Source organism: Sorex fumeus, unplaced genomic scaffold, assembly GCF_029834395.1.
Source record: "Sorex fumeus unplaced genomic scaffold, SorFum_2.1 ptg000072l, whole genome shotgun sequence".
NCBI lineage: Eukaryota > Metazoa > Chordata > Mammalia > Eulipotyphla > Soricidae > Sorex > Sorex fumeus.
In genome coordinates this window covers 28,304,773-28,327,153 of record NW_026606129.1, presented here as the reverse complement: position 1 = coordinate 28,327,153, position 22,381 = coordinate 28,304,773, and the positions used below count along the sequence as shown (strand labels likewise).

At 42.8% G+C, this 22,381-nt stretch overlaps 1 protein-coding gene across 2 annotated transcripts in view; it reads right to left on the bottom strand.

Annotated features, from left to right (window-relative positions):
- RARB (retinoic acid receptor beta) overlaps positions 1–22,381 on the bottom strand; it is a 463,175-nt gene that overhangs the window by 141,799 nt on the left and 298,995 nt on the right. For both annotated transcript variants that reach the window (XM_056129876.1, XM_056129877.1), the window contains exon 2: positions 16,960–17,108. In XM_056129876.1, the coding sequence (XP_055985851.1) occupies positions 16,960–17,108 (149 nt within the window). The remainder of the gene's footprint in view (positions 1–16,959; positions 17,109–22,381) is intronic.

Sequence of the window (22,381 nt, the reverse complement as noted above, 5' to 3'; positions counted from 1 at the left end):
ATTTATGTATAATATGCTCACAGTACTCAAATTTGGGGTCATCAGGTAGAAATGGCACCAAAAGGCCACTTAAATAGGACATATTTCTCACTTTACTCTTACAGTAGGAAATAACAATTTTAGACCAAAACACAAGTAGATCAGGAATCTGACATTTAATTCCATAGTGGAAACAACCAGAAAGAGCAAACTAAATTTCTAATTCTCTTACCCATCATTTCTGGCATTGAACTGATAATTTTTTGGAGTAGTTTAAAAAATATAGTTACAATACTTGATGGACAGTTACTGCAACCCAGCACATCCAAAGTGCCCCAGATTCTCCACCACTGTCATTTTACTGCCAGTTGTCCTTCTCAAAATTATAACTGCAAAATATACCGAATGCAAGTAAAGCACTTTATCATCAAATCATAAACATAATATACTCGACATTCAAATAGAATAGATGATGTCAAGGGGGTTGGAGCAATAGTATAGACAGTTGGTCATTTGCCTTGCACACAGCCAACCTGAGTTCAATCTAAGGCATCCCATATGGTCCCGCAAGCACCACCAGGAGCAGTTCTTGAGTGCAGCATCAAAGTAACCCTTGAGCATTGCTGGATGTAGCCCCCAAACAAAACAAATAAACAAACCAGCAAACAAAAAAGAATAGATGGTGTCAAGAGCCATCTTGTTGAAGACTAATTCTTTGTGGTACCAAGCAGTTGAAGGGCCAGTTCATACAGCAAAAACTACCTCTGGACACTGACACTATCTAATACCTTCTCCAAAATCTATGATTTTAAAACAACTCTTTTCTGCTTATGAGGAGTAATCTAAAGTAGCCAAAAGCTTTCAAGAGGATTTCTTGGCTAAAAGTAGGGCCATACTCCCCAAGTCCCAGCCTATAGCAGAGCTCATCTGTAATTAGAGTTTCACACACAGAAGTGTGCTGGGAACTAAAATTCTCTTGTCCCCCTGGAGTGGTAAGAAGATCCCTGGCAGGCCTGACTAATAAGGATAATTTTCATGATTTGGGGGGACTTTCCCCGACCCGCATGAATGGTGGTGTTGTATGCTTTGAATGCTATTTTCAGTTGCTAAAGCAGAGAGAACTTTCATTGCCTGATCATTCTAGCATTGCCAGATTTGTTTAAGAATAAAAACTCTTTGTGAAACCAAAGGATTCTCGCCCCTCACTAACCTACCTCAGGGTTTTCTATCGCTCATTATTTTCAGGCTCACAAAACCCAAAAAGTACATTTTCCATGCCCCAGTTCAGAGCTGTAGCCAATATAAAGGATTTTATATATGTATTTTTTTCCAGGATGGAAGGTGGGGGGAGGGAATAAACCTCCATAGAAGCAGAACTGAGAGGGTCACTGAAGATTTTGCTTTTCCTTATTAGAATATTTACTTTGCAAATCCACCCACTCTGCTATAAATGAAGCATTACATGCAATCCTGGGAGAGAGGTAGGAGCCCTTGTTAGAATTCCCAGGGCCACCTCAGGAACACTTGTGAACAAGTTCCTCACTGCAATGAGCTGTATGTGTTTCTCAGGCTGAATGGTAGTGAGCTGGAAGCAGACAGTCTGGCAGACGGGCCACCTTGATGGCACGGGCAAGCCTGATGACTCGCTTTATAAAAACAGTTCTGCTGCACACACTTCTGCAGCCTGCACTTCGCTGCTTTTGGAATGAAACAAAACCAAGTCAAACACAAATGCCCCAGGCGATTGTGCTGGTCACAGAACTGGTGCCAGAAATCCGGGCAGGACGTTCCTACCAAAGGAATGTCATCCTTTCAGGATGGAACAAGAAACAAGGCTCTAATGGGGCCAGTCTGCCAGTACCCCCAGCTTTTCCTCTTCACCAGGGACAATGCCAGCATTGTGCCAAGGGGAGATGAGCACAGATTTTTCTTCCCCTTTCCAGATTCCCCGGCCCTTCCCCTCCCCACAACTCCCCAGATGAGTTCTAGGGTCCACACAACTAAATTCCTCGATCCCCCCTCCCCCACCTTCTGGCACTGCTTATTCATATGACACATTGAACTGTCTGTCTGAAGTGGAAAAATACTGGGGAGGGGCAGGGAGGGGACTTAAAAAAGAAAAGTCAGTTCATAAAAGGCACAAGAAAAATTCCAGTCCCCAAGAAACTATTATGGCAGGAGAAACTTAGTAACAAGTTCATATCTAGAGAGCAGAGTGACTTCACAGTCTGTGCATTGTTGTTTGCATGGTGCTGGTACTCAAGGGCACATATTTTTTGAAAATAATGATTTCAGCTGGTGCGCCAGCGAGGGCACAGCAATCTGTTTCCAAAGCTGGAGGAAGAATGGGCTCTGGAGGTCTTAATGAGAGACATGTGTTGGTCTAGAGCACTTTGCTGTCCGGTGGGAATTTCGGGGGTCACTCTGGCTCCATGTGACTTTTGCCTTGTGAGTTGATGTTGGAATCTAACCCCTGCTAAAGGTCTCACTTGAATGGGTAATGCCTTTGCAAGCTCTCAGAATGTCAAAACAGAATCCACAAGCAAGACGGAGATGCTTGAAATGATAGACTTTGAAAAGAGTTTGATAAGATTCCAGGGAAAATGAAGCACAAGAGATGCATCCAAGGTGGTTTCCACAGTAACCATTTGAGTAGGAGAATTAGATTAGAAATGAAGGGCTGCCTGGTAAGACAGTCCTGCGAACGCTTCATTTTCTCATCTGTGAAGTAGATAGAAAAAAAGACAAAAAAAAACCATGCTACTTCTCTAATTGTTATGAGGAGCAAAGGAAAAAGCTAAAGGCAGAAGCTGGCTGGCTCTCCACCAAGTTCACAGTTTCTTTCCATTATACCAGACCATCAGGATCAACTATATCCCACGCCATTTATTTAGGCAGTATAACTGGTTTTTGCCACTGATGTATGCCAAGCCAGGTCCTAGTTTTTAAGAAATTGTGTTCTTTCAGCCCAATTCCTCTTCCAGCAGTTAGAATACAATAAGCTAAGGCATCGGTGATGCCAAGCTGTAATATTAAAATGAGACTGATTTATCTCACTTTTCTTTTTCTTGAGTATGGAGGCCTGTGGTGGATGGACATTGAACTCAAAACCTCACACTTGTAAGATGTTTTTCTATACTGAGTTCTGTCCTCAGCCTCATGACTTTCTCATCATTGTGTGGAAGGAGAAAGGTGCCAGTGAGAAATACATGCCTAAAACTGCAGCATGGGAAAGAAGGTCTGTATATGACATTTTTCATTTTGGAATGCAAGCTAAAGGCCTTCCCTAGTTCAGACAAGCTTCCTAAAATGAGAAACGTAACTAAGATGAGTTTCCTTAATGACCTAGAAGGATGAAAATTGAGGGTAGCACCCAGAATTAGGATTTTTACAGAAATAAACTTTCTCTCAGAGAGCCTGATCTACATGGAGGGAACACAGCTACTTGCAGGACAATATGTTTTTCATCAGGAGTCACTCCTCCTCATGAGTCCTCCATCTCTCACCTCAAAACTCCTGGGCTTCTGTGCCATTCCTTAGCTCAGGGGATAAACCCACATTTTACCCCACTGATTCCAAAATGAACATCCTCATAGATTCTCCAAACATACGAATTCAATCTGTTCTTTCCCCCCACTAATATATCTGATGTGAATTTGTTTATTTGACCAGTCAGAGGGGTAGGATTCAGGTGGGTAGAGGAAGATTTTCTCTCTGCCCCTTGAAGAATATTGTTTTTATTCACCTGAGCTATGCTCAGTCTAATGTAATATCAGGTGTGAAAATGTTTTAGAACAAAGGAAAGATTAAAGCAAGCTGTTTTTCTTCTTCCTGTGGTTTCACAGGGGTAAGAAGATGGGAGAAAGACACCATTCTGAGAGGAAACACCTGGGGCTCACTGCCAGCCCTCAGAAAATGACAGTAAAGCAGGTAGGGTGCTTGCCTTGCATGCAGTCGACCCCAGGTTCGAAGCTGACCTGAGGTGAATATCTGGTTCAATCCATATATGGTTCCCAGAACATGACTAGGAGTGATTTCTGAGTAAAGAGCTAGGAGTAAGTCCTGAGCACAGCCTGGTGTAAAGTAAAAACAGAAAGGAAGGAAGGAAGGAAGGAAGGAAGGAAGGAAGGAAGGAAGGAAGGAAGGAAGGAAGGAAGGAAGGAAGGGAGGGAGGGAGGAAAAGGGAGGAAGGAAAAGGGAGGGAGGAAGGAAAAGGGAGGGAGGAAGGAAAAGGGAGGGAGGAAGGAAAAGGGAGGGAGGAAGGAAAAGGGAAGGGAAAGACAATAAGACAAGAAAAGAAAAAGAGATAAAAGAAAAGGAAGTTCGAAAACATCAAGGGAGGGAACTAGAGGGGCAGGGTAGGGAAGGGGAGGAGAGGGGGAGGGGAGAGAAGGGAAGGGAAGGTCCTGATCAAATTCATTTCTTATTGCTTCTATCCAAGAGTTTACTTAGAAGAAAACATCGAACGGAAAACTATCCATTGTACCTCCCTCCTATAAGGTGTAAAAGTGAAGGCTGAAACCCTCACCTTCCACACGTAAGTAAATCAGTATCTATAATAGTGTCACTTTTATTTACCAAGAAATGATATCCAGTCAAAATTTAGATTATTCTCACGGAATTACAAGAGCCTACTTTCTTTCTTTAGGGGGGTGAAAGACATTTTGTTTTGTTTTGGTATAAATGCACTATACCGTCACAATTCATTTTGAAATGATAGTTCCAGGAAATCTGGCAAAGGCAACTTCGATTGCTTCCCCCACTCTTGATTTACTTTAAACTAGAAAATAGAAAGTTGATCTTTAGTAATTATTTTTTTCATTAACTAAAAGGTAATGAAAAGATACATGGAACCTCTTAGAAAGTAAGTCACTTTCAAGTCAACAGATTAACTATGAATCTAGGAATTGTGTCTTAACCAGAATACAAAAGCAAACCTTTACTAAAAAAATTATAGACTTGTCTGTGGCTTGTGTAACAAAATGCAAATGAGGCTATTCTAAATTTTTTTTCCATTAAAAATCATTGAAGAGGGGCAGTTAGGCGACATCCAGCAGTGCTGAAGAGTTACTCCTGACTCTGCTTAAGAATCACTCCTAGAGGTGCTCAGGGGACCATCTGTGGTACCAGGGATTGAACCTGGACTATGTCTAATACTGAATGGGATTTACGTTTTAGCTGTGGCAGTGTTTAAAGACATGGAAGCAGGTTCTAGAGGTGCAGGTTTTTACTCTCTATTATGAAAGCACTAATAAATGAGAGTATTCTTAAATATATATATATATATAAAGGATATATATATATATCCTTTCAGTTGCTGGTTGTTAAGAGTTTGCGTAAAGGTTCTATCAAAGAGAACACTTGTTTTTTTTTTCCTTGAAAGACTAACTCTGAGCTGAAAGGTGGAAATTACTAAGACCACTGACATTAGCTACCAAAGATCTGTCTTGCTTATAAAATTTCACATTTGTTTACACAAATGTTTCATAACAAACCTTATCTAATCAGATGCAATTCCTTATATAGTTAAATGAAACACAAAATTACACTAAACATTGCCACTGACTATATCTGCTGTATATGTGTCATTTATAACTATCAATTAGTATGCATAGTTAAATTACCAGTTAAACTTTGTTCACTGAATAGAATTCTGCACCACGTCCTACTATGCGCAGAGCTCTGGGCTTATGTAATAAAACTGTGAGGAAAGACCAGACTTGACCTTCTGTAGTTCCAAATCTGACAAACATAGAATTAAAAAGCCTGATCACAAACACAAGCATAAATAATGTTAATTGCAATTGTGTAAAGATATTAAATGAGAAATGCAGAAATCATAAAAGGAGACCTAACCTGCAGACTCCAAAGAAGGCTTTTCTGAGGAAACAGTAAATGGTGAGGTCTTTGAGCACAAGTGCCTGGCAAATCCCCTGTTGCTTGTACAGGGTTGTGTAAATTGAATGTTCATAAAAGGGGATATTTTCATTTCCCACATTCTTCCTAAGTGATATCAAATCCCCTTGCTTTCTGGTCTCGCCTTCAACTTTCACCAGAGACACTCCTCTGCCCTTCCACCTCCAGAAGAGACACATCAATAAAATGACTACTTCTAGCAAGGCTTCCCTGAAAATGCTAGAAGGATCTGGGGCTTCCTGTCTGTGACATTCACTCAATAAACACCAAGTACCTATTGACTGAAAAAGCACTGTTCTATGGACTTTGGAGACACTGGGACCCAACACTATAAAATCCCTGGATTTCTATATCTAACGCCTATCTCGAAAGGTGTTTTTATGTTTTTTTGTATGTTTTGCTTTTTGGGTCACACCCAGGGATGCACAGAGGTTACTCCTGGCTCATGCACTCAGAAATCACTCCTCGCGGTGCTGGGGACCATATGGGATGCTAGGAATCAAACCAGGGTCGGCCGCATGCAAGGCAAACGCCCTACCCACTGTGCTATCACTCCAGGCCCTCAAAAGGTATTTTTAAAAGGAGGTGGGCAGTCAGTGACAAAGTCAATCCCTGGCACCCCACGTGGTCCCCCAGCATCATAAGGAGTGATCCTTGATGGAAGGGTCTGGAGTAAGCCTTGAGCACCACTGGTTATGACCCCCAAAGAAACAAAAACAAATTTGAAACTATCTTCTTTATTGGTGGTTGATTTTATATTTATTTATGAATTTTGCTCTTGGGGGTCACACCTGGCAGTGTTCAGAACTTACTCCAGACTCAGTGCTCAAAAATCACTTCTGGTAAGCTCAGATAGAGAAGAGAGCACCAAATAAAGGGTGTTGTGAAGATCCTCCCAGGGTGGGAGAGACATGCTAAAAGTGGTCTATAGACCAAACATGACTGCCACTCAATGCCTCTCTGGCAAAACACAGTACCCAAAAGAAGAGAGAGAGAACAGGGAGGAATGCCCTACCACAGCGGCAGGGTGGGACGGGGGGGGGGGGATGGGGGGTGGGAGGGATGCTAGGACCCGTGGTGGGGGAGGATGTGCACTGGTGGAGGGATGGGTACTTGATCATTGTATAACTGAAACCCAAGCACAAAAATTTATAAGTCTATAAGTGTACTTCATGGTGTTTCACTAATAAAAAAAATGATAAAAAAAAATCACTCCTGGTGGTACCTCAGATATCAAGGACTGAACCTCGGTCAGCTGCATTCAAAGTTCCTTACCCAATGTTATATTCTCTGAAGCTGTGGTGTCTGATTTTAATAAGGATGACTGAGACTGTGATGGGAACATGGGAACTTATTCTGTGTGGCCTAGAGATGACCATAATGAATTTGATGGCAGGCTTCATGTTCCTTAGCCTAAAGACTATTCTGCATTTGTAACTGTCTTTAGTATGTTCTCAGGGCTCCATACTGCACCCCTAGAAAGATGCAACCCTTAGGAAAAACAGAATCAAAAATATTCTCCAGAGTATAATGCTAGTGTTTAATCATGTCAATTAAAAAAAAACACAACATCAAAACAATGTCACTTTAAATGGACTCGTTCAAATAAAATCACCAAGCACATTTACAGTATCTAATAGAAATTCTAAAATTAAGTGCAGGCATCCATCTTTCCAATTGCAAAACTTTCTGTCACTGCACATAGTACTTGCTGGCTGCCAGGAAAAAAAAACAAAAACAAAAACAAAAAACAGTACCGACACTCCACACTGTCAGGGATGGAAGGAGGGCCTCCCTTCTTCAGAAGCAAGAAATACAAAAAAAAGCATTTGAGAAAAATGGACAAAATGAGTCCTGAGGGACGGAGGGGGCTTGAGGAGCTGGAACTCCTGAAGGTCGCTTTAAATAGAAAGCTGCAGCGTGACCTGGAGCGAGCATTTCCTCTGCACCCTGGTGCAGAAACCGCGCCACCATGACTGCGCCAGGCCTCACCCGGGGGACCTCCAAGTCCCGGCCATGCCTCCCCAATGCTGGCCTGTGGACGGGAAGTTTCCAAGCAGAAAAAGCCAGGGCCCAGCACTGCTGGAGAGTGTCTATTGAGAACTGTCTCTTCTTGGGAAAGACCGCCTTGAAAGCTCTTCTATCTTTTACATTTCATGGCCAAAAAAATATATATATATCCTTTTTTTCATGGAATGGTTGAGACAGTAGGGTTATTGTTGAAAGTGTTCCCACAAGTATGTTTTCAGTTTGGTGCCCCTGTGCAGTCTCCAGTAACACCCCAGGGTCTCCTATATTCTGTCTCAAGGCGCCTAGGGCTGTAGGGTATTAGCAAGGGGCATAGGACATCCATCCTAGCCCTGGAAAAATGTGTATCGGTGTGACTCTGGCCAAATTCTTGAACCTCTTTGAACTCCAGGTGCCTCATCTATGAAGTGGAGATTCAGGGACCTAACCTTGGAGCTGCTTAAGAATAAAATAAAGGACACACAAACAAATCTCAGGCTGGAGCAACTGGCTGCAGAGATGGCCCTAGACTTTGCAATAGGCCGTTTCCACTGGGCTACTCCTGATGGGGGCAGGTGCCATCTCTTGGCCTGCCCTCTAGGAGCCCCAGTGGCCTCCATTTTCTAGAAGTCAGCTACAAGCTCCAGGTATGAGTGGCAGTGGCAGCAAACGCCAGGCATCACGGGACAGGGGAGGAGTGGGCCCTTCTTCTTCTCCACACCCCGATGGGACTCTGAGGTGGCGCCACATCCGGCCACTGTCTACTTAACACTGTCTCCCACACGGCCATGATCCAGAGACACACAAACGAATCTTGGACCCGAGCCCTTTGCTGCAGCGATCTCTTCAGACCCAAATTATTAAAATTTTAGAATTCCTAGAGCATGCCCCCACAACACTTATATTGTATCCATAACAAGCAATACAAAACACATGGTCTAGCATTGCATTTGCGGCAGGTATGAGTGATGGTGGGACTGATCTCGAAATATCGAAGGTAACTAAAGTAGAGAAAGAGAGTATTGTGCAAATTTTTACAACACAGGCAGGGGAGGAGTGGAATTGGAGTGGGAGTGGATACTGGGGATGTTGGTGGTAGAAAATGTGCTCTGGTGAAGGGATGGGTGTTTGATGACTGTATGATAGAAGCTCAAACATGAAAGTTTTGTTACTGTACCTCATGGTGAAGCAATTTTTTTTAAAAAAAGAATAAAATAAAATAAGAATAAAATGATGTGGGTATATAAAGTGCCTAGATACCTGTTGTAGAGAAAGTATGCCATGGGGAAGTTTTCCTTTTCCCCAGATTCACTCTTGGACTTGCAGACCCTGGAGATCTCTGATTCACTGAAGCCACCTACCCCAGACAAAAGATCAATGCTGGCTTTAGTGCTTGAATTTGACTTAGCCCTGGACCTAAACTTGCGGACTTACTTTTATTTTGTAGATTTGTTGAGGTCTGAAGAAATGATTGGATGCAGTGAAGACAGAGGAAGAAATGCCTCCAAATCCAAGTGTTATGCCTCTGATCTAAAACACTTTCCCTACTATTGACTCAACTCTGTCCTCCATAGCTATGGGATCTCACCTGATCTCCCATACAAGATTATCAGTCAGTTATTTTTCTATCAGATCCTTTTACTCATTTTCTACCAGCTTTGTATAGTTAGTCTATTGTCCGATCCTTGTTCCAGATAGTAAGTTTTAGTAGGAATCTGACAGCTGTGTGCACTATTAAATCTTAGAAGAAAATTAATAAATATACCCTGAAGGATGATAGAGTGGTGAGTATAGGGGGCAGAGAGAATGTCCACATAAAATCAGGGTTCAATAGAGAGAGTATAGAATCAAATGACAGCTCAGGTACCCTTGGTTTACTGCAAGGGGACTCTGTCACTTTCCCCCTTAAGAGGTGGTTTCATTTCTCTACCCACTGAATCTAGACTTGACTACTAACTGGATTGGCTAATGGGACAGCCACAAATGTGACAGGACCAGAGGATGACCCCTCAGTGCGTGTCTTTATCTGACTGCTAGAAAGGCAAACAAGTCCTGCCAGGCTAACAGATGAGGAGTACACAAGGGACCAGGTTGTTCCAGATGCTTTTCCAGGTACCGCTCATATGAAGTGTGGCCATTGCTAAACCACCTGGCCCAAACCACACCAACCCAAGCACTGAGTTCCGTGCTGAACTGTAGCAAATAATAACGGTATACTATTTGAAGTTAGTAAGCATAGGGTAATTAGTTAAATAAGATCCTGATATGGAGCTCAGAAAATATGCTCTATAAACATCTCCAAAGCAGGATCAAGCTCCGAGGCAAGTAGCTTACTTCAAAGGAAACCGCTCCTTTCTCTCACTTTAGATGATCAGGAAACAGGAAGTGAAAGTGAATGAAGAGGTAGAGGAATCTGAATCTGGGAGGGTGGCCTTCAGGTCACTAAGCCATGGAGTCCTGAACAAGTGTGACAGCAATTCTGGAGCACAAAGACAAAGCAAGAATCCCAAGTCTAGAGTCCATCCAAACCTGCTGGGCCTGCCACCTGTAGCACTGGGGTTTTTGGGTCATCATCTATTGAGTTTCATAAATTGTGAGAAGGGAAACATTATTCTGTACTAGGGCAGAGATCAGGAGACTATAGGGTAAAGGTAAAGCCTGGTACCCTGATTTTTTTTTTTGTAAATAAAGTTTTATTGGAACCTAGCCAGATCCAGCCCCACCTTTGATAGAATGTTTAAGACTGCTTTCAAGTCACGGGGCAGATTTGAGTAGTTGTGAGGGAGACCAGATGGCCCTCAAAGACTGAAATATTTGCTGTCTGGCTCTTAATAAAGATAATTAGCCAACTCCTATACTAAGGTTAATCAGGGGAGGCTCCATACTGTGACTGGGTCTTACCCTAAGTCTTGGAAAAAAGAGACAGTGTTTATTTTGGTATAAAGGAATGGAGAACTGCAGTAAGAACACTGCCAAAAAAATTAGGATTATAGCTGACATTGCATCAATGTGTACATAAATCACTTTAGTAAGTTAATGCAAACAATAACTAAGCACATACACGCATACATATTATGTACTAGATATTATTCTGTATGCTTTTTAACAACTCATTTTATGCCCATAGTAATACTATGATATAGGCTATATAATCTCTATTTTTCCATCGGAGAATAGAGGGAATTAAAGATACTTGTCATAAAGCTAACAGGTGATGGCTTAGGATTCAAAGCATGGTAGTATCACTCTGGACTCTTTGAAAGCTGCCAAAAATGAAGATGCACAATATGCTGGAGGTCAAAAGTGGGCCTCAATTCTATCTCTGAGCAACAAGACTGTTTCTTAAACATGTGACGATCTGCTTTATTTATGTATATTGTAAAACCTTCTTGGCTAACCACACTACATGTTCATTTTGTGGACCTTTTTTTTCCTGCCAACCCCGACCCCTTGCTCCCTTATGGAAATCCCTTATGATGGTACCCACCTCGTGTGCCCAGTAGCTTTGCTTCCATGGTGATGCTGCAGCAACACGGGAGGCAGCGAACATTCCTAGAATGTCCCACCTGCTCATTCAAGTCTGAGACTACCACCTGATCTCTTGGAAGACACAAAATTCTCTCCTCCCAAAGAAGGAGGCAGAGATCACCTTAAGCATTATTTTATTTGCTTTGGATCCATGGGCTGGAGCAATAGCACAGTGGTAGGGTGTTTGCCTTGCATGCGGCCAACCCGGGTTCAGTTCCTCCATCCCTCTAGGTGAGCCCGGCAAACTACTGAGAGTATTCTGTCCACACAGCAGAGCCTGGCAACTCCCCATGGCATATTACATATGCCAAAACAATAACAACAAGTCTCACAATGGAGATGTTACTGGTGCCCACTGGAGCAAATTGATGAACAATGGGACAACAGTGCTACAGTGCAACAGTGCTTTGGATACATAGCCAATATGGTGAGGATCTATTCCTGGTTCTATGCTCAGAAGTGTTCCCCAGCTGTGCTTGGGAGACCATATGTGGTACCAGGAATTCAAATCAGGGTCACTATGATGAGAGGAAAAGCCTTAATCCCTGTATTATCCCTCTGACCCAGACACTGCTTCTTAAAGATACAAACCAAGTGGGGCTTGAGAGATAACACAGAGGTTAAGGTGCTTGCCTTGCATGCAGCAGACCCAGGACTGATTCCCCAACACAACACAAGGTCCCCAAGCCCCATCAGGAATGATTCCTGAACTCAGAGGCATGAGTAAACCCTGAGTAGGGCTGGGTGTGGCCCCCAAAATATAAGTACAAACAATATTTTACTTAGGAGTTTGACTTCAGAGAAAAAGTCTCCAGACCATAGGAATGATCTCTCAGTCTAAGGATGAACTTGTTTATTTTGATCAACCAAGGAATCCCATTAATCCAAAATGCATTGTGCATGGCACCCACTTCAAGCAGCCAAATTACAGGCAGAATTCCAGAAAAAAAGTTATTTCTTGATTTATTGTCTAATTATCACAGGGAGTTAATTCCAAATGGTCTCCAATAAGCTTTTCCTTTTTATAGACTAGTTGATATACCTTTTTTGAAGGGCATTTTGGGCTTTTTATATGAAGAACCTAAAAAATGTACAAAGTGGTTGATTTTAAAATCTACTAAATGTATTCTAAGGAAATGTAACAGAGATGATACACCTAAATGCTGTCTACTAAGTAATTACAAGAAACTTTGGAAACAGCCTAATTGAACAACAGGAGATACATTCAATAAATGATGAAATAATCAATACCCATTATACCAATGGCACAAAACTAGCTGTCATTTAAAGTTTACTCATGAAAGATTTTTAAATTTAAGAAGTGGGTTAAGGGGCCAGTGAGGTGGTACAGTGGATAAAATAGTTGTTATGCATGGACCCAGCTCTGTTTCTATACCTGGAACCACGTGGCCCTCAGAGCACCACTAGGAACATCTCCAGGTTAAGGTCAAGGATATAACTTAGTGGCAGATTGCATTTCTCCTGTGTATGAAGCCCTGGATTCATTCCTGACACAAGAGTATGAAAAAAAGGACAGGGAAGTGGCTTCCTTCATATGCTCCTTGGGTTTGCTTCCTGGCAAAGCCCTGTCCCCTGACATTGCCAGGAATGACCCACAGAACTCTGGGTATGGCCCTCTTGCCCTACTCCAGCCCCAAATAGGATAAAATAAAAAGCAGGTCAAATCCAGCACACAACATAAACTACAACAAAAGGATGCACTCATATACAGCTATCCCTAGAATACCACAGATTTTCTTGGCACAAATACATAGACTTTTTTCTATCCAAGGTTTTATATCATGTGTTCAACCAACAGTGGATGCTCAATTTCATGAAGAGACACAGTTGGTTGATTCCCCAGAAATGGAAACTAGCCTATGGACAGAGCCAACTCTGTGTGAGACATGTCCTTCTGAAAAGGAAATCAGAGCCCTGAACCCACGCTGCTCAAAGACCCAATGGACTCATAGGAAAAATAAGTTCAACAGTGTTGGTTTGTTTGCTTGTTTTTCCCTCTCATATTTAACAATGGTTGTTTTAATTTTCCTGTTTCTGGTACCCCCAAATGCTGCATTGTATGGATAAATCTTTAAAAATCAAACAAAAGCTAAAGTTACATTTTTTAAGTTATTTTTCTTTTCTTTGGATGATATACCAGAACGTTTGCCTTTTTGTGTTTTCTGTTCTGTTCATTCCATTGTTTCTCTAAGTAAGCAAAATGCAGGCTAGTTTTTTCCCCAAGAACTAGAAGGAAAAGCAGTCAGTCCCTGCTTGGATGGGCTCATCCACACTACAAATATTCTCAGATTGAGCCCCTCTGGCCTCACTGGGCTTAAGGTTTGTTAATAAGACATTCCAGAACATGACTCTGGGCCTCTTGACTGAGTTTATCAAAGTGGCTTGTGCTTGTATGGGTTCTGTTTTTGTTGGGGTTTTTCCTAAAAGGAGTCAGAATCCCAGAGTAAAACAAAAGGTCAGGGAAGTAGCAGGCTAAGAGCTGATTAAAACAGTTTGTACTGTGCAGATTGTGAAACAGCTGAATATGGAGGATCTGGAATCTGCCACGAGAAGAGACACGCCAGATCATTTCTTTTCCCAGAACATAATGGGAGCAGGTAGGCTGAGTTACAACATCACCTCATTAAGATTTCCGAACATGAGATGACTTAAAAGTTGTCAGAAATGAACGAGTGTCCTTTCATTTAACTTTCAAAATGAATAGCATCCTCCCGTTGTTCATTGATTTGCTCGAGCGGGCACCAGTAACGTCTCCATTGTGAGACTTGTTGTTACTGTTTTTGGCATATCGAATACGACATGGGGAGCTTCCCAGGCTCTGACGTGCAGGTGGGACACTCTCAATAACTTGCCAGGCTCTCCAAGAGGGATGGAGGAATTGAACCCGGGACAGCCATGTGCAAGGCAAATGCCCTACCTGGGGTGCTATTGCTCCAGTCCGTGGCCCCAAAATAAAAACAAAAATGTTAAGAAAACTGTGTGGGCAGAGAGATCACTGGGCAGCAGTGCCAAGATTATTTTGATAAAAATCTTGATTCATTTATTTAATACATTGTACAACAAATGGACAAAGTGAATGGATATTTCAGGAGGAACTTCCCATATCTCAGACTAAATTTCAGGAGACACAGCAAAGAGAAGCAATAATGGGATGAAAGGATGTGTTGCTTCTAGTGGGCTGTTGCCTGCTTGCCAGGCTGACCTTCCTAATGGTCTCTGTGAAGGCCCTGAAGAAAAGGACATTCCTTGAAAACAAGCAACGTCAGTGCTGAGGCAAAAAGACATTTCCAAGACTTTCAGGAATTTCCCTAACTGGCCTTCTCGTGAAAAAGAACATATTTATTCCCATGTTTTGAAAAGAAGAAAAATGGGTCAGAAATAGTACAGTGGGTGAAGGATATGCCTTGCGCATGACTGACCTAGTTCCAATCCCTGGTTTCCCATATGGTCCCTTGAGCACCACTGGGAGTGATTCCTGAGCACTCCTGAGTAAGGAATAATCCTTAAGCATGGCTGGGTATGGCCCACAAACCAAAATAAATAAGTAAAAGGGAAAACGCATGTGACTACTTGAGGGGGTTGAGAGACCATTTATGCTTTGGTTAAACAAACATCTTGAAGTATCTATGACAATGAATAAAAGTTACCAGGGGTAAAGTTGGGGTCCCTATCTATTTTGTGTTCCTACGCAGGAAATAAGGCATATGGGAGACTGAAAACAGAATAATCAAATTTCCTTGTCCTGTATTCTCATCCCTTACAATGTGACTTGGCAGTTCTATGCATTAAGTTTAGTTCATAGGCTGTATAGATAATACAGGAGTTAAGACCCTTTCCTTATACGTGTCTAACCCCAGTATGATCCTTAGTACCACACATGGTCCCTGCATACCATCAGAAGTGATTCCTGAGCACAGAGGCAGGAGGAAGCCCTGAACACTGGCAGGGTTTGATCCAAAAAAGAAACAAAAAGAAGTTGAGTTTAGGAGCCTCAAAGTAAGCCAGTGGTCAGGTCAGGGGCATAAGCTCTGCATGGATAAGGACCCAAGTTCTATCCCTGGCAGGACATGGTACCCAGAACCTCATCAAGTATGACCTGGTGGCCTTCAGACTGCTGGGTTTGAGTACATTGGCCCCTCCTGCCTGGTTGGCTGATCATCACCTGGCACTTTTGCCCTGCTTGGGATCTCCCCATCACAAAATGAGTTGAGTTTCTGATCCTGCTTCTTTAGCATGAACTGACCCTATAGCATGGTTCAAATAATATATTGTGGCAGAAGGGACAGTGTGTCATGTGCAAGTCCAGGTCTCCGGAGATCTTTGTTCATGGATGCTCCTTTGCACCCTTTCCTCTGTAAATAAACCAGCCCAAAGTGAACAAGAGACCACTGGGAGGAGGTCAGCCCCCTCCCCCCAAGTAACAGGCAGCACTCCCAGGGGAACTAACTGGAGACAGTGGAGTAGAACGAAGACCAGAAAGCCATAAAAGGATGCCTGATCTAAAGAACTGACGCAGAGTGTCTTACAGTAAAGAAAAGGTTGTTTTACACCATTCAATTTTGGCATGATTTGCCATGCATTAGGGCCTAAGCAATACATACCATGACAGTAAGTGCTAACTCCGAAAAGTCAGATCCAAATGGCAGGGAGCACCTGCAATAGTATCCAATGTGTTTACGACTACCAATGAATCATGCAATTTAGATATAAACAGCTCCGAACAACTCTCCAGGAAGAACTTAAGTAAGTTGTATATCTAAGGAAGGCTGGCTCAAGACAGTCATACTTCCGTTGAGAAATTGTCTATGGGCGAGCAGAATTCACATGTGAAGTCATGCTTTGTCTTTTTGCTCTCTTTTTTTTTTTTTAAAAAAGTGTTTTCACTCAATTAAACCTATTGGACTTGATAACAATTGTCTAGCTTGATTCAAAGCAGCCATTTCCTTTCTGACACATGTTCAACGTCCACTACTCAGTAGGCTAGCATTTGAAGTCGAGCCCCCCTGAATTTATGGCACACACAGTAGCAAGTCTCTACAGGCTGAAAATCAAACTGTAATTCAAAGGCCACCGGGCTGAGGAAACAGCAAGAAGATAAATTCCAATTTCAACCTTGAATTTTCTGCCAGTTGATTCAATGGATTGTCAGTCATATTTAAAAATAAAATAAAACTACAAAGACACTAGATAGCATGTCTTCAAGAGAAACAGAATGAGGCACTTCAGGACTTTCAAAGGCTCTTATTACCTGAAAAGAACTATTTTGTGTGAGGGGTGGGATGGGGGGATGGAGGGGTATCCCTGCAGGCCCTGGAACATTTGGCCTCCAGCAGTCACTGGCAGAAGTTTCTGGATTTTAAACTAATGAGATCAAAGGAAGAAATGGGAAATCATCAAACACAACACTGTACATCACACTATGATCATCGCAGAGGGCAAAGCAACCCATTTCTGGTACTGTATCATCACCTCCCAAGGGCAGGTGATGAAGGACCATGCAGCACTCACCTTACACCCCTCGCAGGCGCTGACCCCATAGTGGTACCCCGATGATTTGTCCTGGCAGACGAAGCACGGCTTGTAGACACGCGGAGGAGGAAGTGGCGAAGGAGGGCTCGGGACAAGTTCCTCGGAGCTGGTGCTCTGTGTTTCAATGGCTGCAGTGGGGAGGGGGCAATGAAAGAGAAAAAATTGTCTTTCAGTTCATTTCTTTATCATCAGTCATTCATGGCCTTTGTCCCATATTCAGCCCTAACACTAGCACATCTGTCATTTCTGGCAGAGTGGTGGGGACACCCCTGTGATGTGGAACTCTACAGTTTGCACAGTCTCCTGCATCTCTCATCTTAAGATGCAACCCAGGGGCTGGAGTGAGAGTACAGTGGGTAGAGCATTGCTGGCTTTGCCAGAGGCCTACCTGGGTTCAGTCCCCAGCAGCATCTGTCCCATCCACCATTGCCCCTATTTTTAACCCCACCCCTCTCCCCCTGCCCACCAGGAGAGATGCCTGAGCACAGAGCTCAGAATAAGCCCTCAGTACAGCCAGGTGTGGCCGAAAACCAAAATAAAATAAAATGCACTCTAGCATGGTGAGAAAACAGTTTGGAATTATTTTACTCTCAAGAGGAACCAAAAACGCCAGAGAGATAGTACAGCGAAGGTGTTTGCCTTGCATGAGGCTGACCTGGGTTTCAATCCCTGGTACCATATATGGTCCCCTGAGCCCTGCCAGGAATGATCCCTGAGCACAGAGGCAGGAGTAAGCTCAGAGCATGCTCAAGTATAGCCCATAAAAAAAAAGCAAGTAAAAGAGAAGGTGGGGTAATAGGGGGATGGGGAAAGAGAGGAGAGAGAGAGAGGAGAGTGACAGAGAGAGCGCGCAAACTCGGAGGAGTTCAGGTCTTGCTCAAGATGAAGAGGGCAGTTGGTGGTAGAGCCAATACAGTCTCAGATCCCATCCACCAGCCCAGTGTCTCTCTACTCTTGGTTCTCCCATTGTTTTGAACTCACTGAACCTCTGAAATGACACATTTGACTTGTTTACTTAACCAAAAGTCAACGTCCTCAAAACGAATAAAGGAAAGGCCCATAGGAGTCATGCAGTGAGGGAAACAGGGTAGGTAGGCCTTTGTCATAAGCCATTACTGACTTCCACCAACAATAATAACAATAACGGAAATAGTAACTGGGAAGGCCTTCAAAACTGCTGCCTCTGCATCACTCTAGAGAGACTTAGGAGACAAAAAATCAGCTAAGAATTAAATCATCCACTGGTGAGGAAAGAGATCAAAGTCACATTTACAAGCTAGGGTCGTAGTAATACGGCTGAATTCACGGGGTTTCTAACTCCCCTTTCTTGGATTGGTTGAGCTCTCAGGCCACTGAACAGCTAGTACACTGACCATCTCTGCCCTGAAGACTCACCCTGTATGTGCCTGGATACTTGTCCCAGGCCTTTAGCTAATGACCTCAGAAATGTGTTCTTTACAGTGGCTCTGACATACTGCGCTTTAGTGACAAAATGAGCAAGTTCCCTCTGCTGCTTCCCATTATTTTATTTCCTATAAAATGTCAAATAGGGTCTACAGTTGAAAAGTTTGTGGACAATTTTACAGTTCACCTATATCACTCCTGCGTTTAGGGTTCCAGGAGTCGTGGAATCCACCTGTATCCTTAACAATTATGTTCCAGGTTGAGATGCTGGTGTGGCACAGACTAGAAGGGTAAACAATACCTCTTTATTGAATTAAAACATAGATTTCCCCTTATTTCCTTCACACTTTGAATGTGTGTGTGTGTGTGTGTGTGTGTGTCTGTGTGTAATGGTGTGTGTTTATTTATAAGGTTTTTGTTTTTGTATTTTGGGGATCAGGGATCACTCCTGGCAGTGCTCAGGAGACCATCTGAGATACTGGGGATCAAACCCCACTTGGCTGCATGCAAGGTGAGCGCTCTATCTGCTGCACCATCACTCTGGCCACACACTATAAGTAGAGTACTTCTCTAAGTTGCAAAATGATAAAATTAGAAGCCATTCGCTTGCTTCCTTTAAAAAAAAAAACGTGATTAATTATCCCTTTGCAATAGACTTTTCCATAAATATAGTATTTTTGTACCACAGGAGAATCTTGGAATGAATTCCTGGGCATAGCGTAGACATCTATTATAGTCTTTGCTGGGTAGAGCTTAGGTTTCTGGGACAACGGAGCTCTTCCTCTAGACAGTGTGACACAGTTGTGGCAAACTGTTCCATAGAGAGGTTGACAACTAAACAGGCACTGCTTATCCTATTGGCAATCAAATTGTAAATGCAAAGTAGTCTGCCTCACGCTAAGCCGATCAGCTTCACTGAAAGCAAATGAGTAATCATGACATCAACCAGAGAGTGGTACTTGTTAAAAGTCCAAAATAATATATTGCCCTCTGCTAAAGTCTAAGAAAATAAACACACGGAGCAGGATCCACAATCCTCTTTCTTGGAGGAAAGCACTGGCATCACCTATGCATATATCTCTCCAGACCATTTTTCTCTGCAGGGAAACGTTTCTGGTTGGTTTGTTTACAACAGTGGAATTATACTCTAGATTCTGTTTGGGACTTTGTTTAACTTCTTATGTCATGAGTTTACTTCCTTGTCAATAAATATTTTTTTTCTCCCTGAAAAACATTCCATGAGGATGAGAATCTTCATAGCTAATCTCAGCACATCTCTGTTTCCTTAGGATAAATTCTCCAAAGTAGAATGATGGGTCCAAAAGCAAGAGTTATTTATTGGTTGATTGGTTTTTTCATCCATGTTGACAAAATCAATGAGTTCTAGAAAGGCCGTGGCAATTTGCACTCCTGCCACCAATGTGCCGTGACATAAGCCCTTCTCCACACTCCTCCCAGACCGTTCCTATTTGTCTGCGTCGTCTGTCACAACTTCTACCCAACCGTTTCCACAACTCTAGCTGAGCTCTGTCATCAGCACCATGATCAATCTGGCATTGTGCTCTCCACAGAGCCAGTGTGGATGCAAGTGGGGGCCTGGAGCTGGTGGGGGGCGGTGGGGTGGGGTGTTTTAATGTTCTACTCCTTCATGTAGAACAGCTAATCTGGCTCGTCGAGGAAAGCTGTAAATAGAATTCTGTTCGGGCTGGATTCAGCTGTTAAAACTATGCCCTGAATTTGAGAAGTGGGTGGTGATTTCCCTAAATATGCCTCTAGAAGTCTGTGCAACGAAGGGAGCCCAGCCTTTCGCCCTCCCAGCCAGAGGAAACAGAATGGTGGGCAACTTAATCCCCGAGAACCTGGGGCAGAACACACAAAAAGGAAGGAGGCCTTCAAGATCCCAAATTATTTGACAAAAGTTGGTAAAGCCTTTGTCCGTGAAGGAGAGTCATTTATAACAAACGAATGAATGCAGAAAGCTTTTTCTAAATGGTTGCCATGAATGAAAATGTTCTATTGTAAGCCATCAATAGTGAGAGCTCTGGACTTTTATTAAAGCTGTGGTGATTCCACAAGCCGTGCTCTGAACTTTCCCATAGTACAATGGATATTCATGGATACAAGTGCTTATTTCTCATGCCAGGCATTGTGTCATATACTATGGATGGTGCGTGATATAATCCTGTAGTCTTGACAAGTTTACGCTAATAGAGAGTAATCCAACAATCAGAATGTTAGACAATGATTCTCTAACTTGACCATGTCTTAGAACTATGTGGGAAGCTTTTTAACATCCAAATGGACATAGTGTAGCCCAGACTTACCACCATGTCAGAATGTCTGGGTGTGGGAATTAGACATTAATATTTAAAATTAGATATATACATAGATATTTCCCAATGACTGCAGCAGTTTGAGAATCACTGATACACTACAGCAGCAGTTCCTAAAGTGAATACCACTTGGAGAAGGGGGGCAGGGGAAGATACACTGGACCCATCCAGGGGGCTGTAGTAGCGTTGCAAGCAACTGGAGGGGATGGGAGGATTTCTGTTTGTTCTCTTAAAGAAGGTTTATTTCCAAAGAGGTACTGAGAAATTGTTTTTATGAAAAGGGGGCTGTCAGTCAAACAAAACTGACTGGCACCTCTTTTACTATAGTGACAGAAAGGGTTGCAAGTCTGATTTGCTCTAGGGCAAATCAAGGGAGTCTTCCAGGAGGTGGTGATCAAGCTGTTTGAAGAATGAGTTGAGTCCTTCTATGGTGACTTGTAATTGAAATCCTAGAAATGTCATTATCAACTCCCACACAAACATAAACATAAAGAATTTTAGATAGGACCAAAGAATATCTTCAGAAAACTGTTCCCACTGGTAGTAAAGAATATTTGACTCACTCTATATGTTCCAAGAGCACTTAAAATTGATCAGTTATGGTCCTCTGTTGCCTTTGTGTGGTATACTAAACAGAACAATACAAAGGCAAAGGATAAGAAAATCTCTGTGGGGCAGTCAAATTGCCCGAGTCAGTCCAGAGCAAACTGGCAGAAACAAGTTCTAAAATTACAGCCAAGATGCGTCATCAACAGAAAAGCAGTTTGGTATACTTTAATGCAACCTCTGGCCTTTGTTAATGTAAAAGAAAAAAAAATAATGCCTCGGCAGAGTTTATAAAGTGTTCCTCTTTCACTTTTTCCCTATTGCAGAAAGACAGTGGGAGACAAGGGAGCGACATGGATGTGTCCCCTTTCACTAGTTACTTTGGTATTTAAGGTAGGTTGGCCATTGATCTGCTCAGTCATCCGGTTGAAATCAATAATCTATTAGTCCCTTTAAATTAGAGTTAGATTCATCAAATGCCCTTGAGAGGCCTCAAACATTTTCTTCCTTATTCCAGGCGAGCACAATCAGTCTATGGAATGATAAAATTTTTGCTCGAACACTCTGCAGGCTCAGCAGACAATGCGTCCTGTATTAGCTCATTCAGCGATCTCAGGCAGGCCAAAAAAGCAGTTTTCAGACTTCCCAGGGGGAAAAGAGGCTTGTGTCATTCAATAAAACAACTGCACTCCAGCCGTCCTGATGTGATTTCAGTTTGGGGAAGCAGTCTTTAAGGAATAATTCGGATCTGCCTTTTGCCTCCCACGTTTTTATTTATTTCCATGCTGACTTATTGACTTAAATTCCGTTCTGTTGGCCGATCGCATCCCCAACACGCAGCCGCTGCCACGGCGGCATCCAAGCTGCTAGGCAGATGGGCCGCCTTGCTTCGTCAGGGAACGGGCAAGTCAGAGAGGAACTTCTGCTCCTCTGGCAAGATGGGTTCCTGGCTCCACGGGTCCCTGCCCAGAGCAGAGTCAGCACCAGAGGAACTGAGAGGGCTACTCTCAGCTGTGCTCAGCCAAAAGGAGATGAACTCAGCCTAGGCAGACAGAAGCTTCTAGCCCTTATTTGAAAACTTCCCATCTCTCTCACCAAGGAAAGCAAAGCTGGAACCA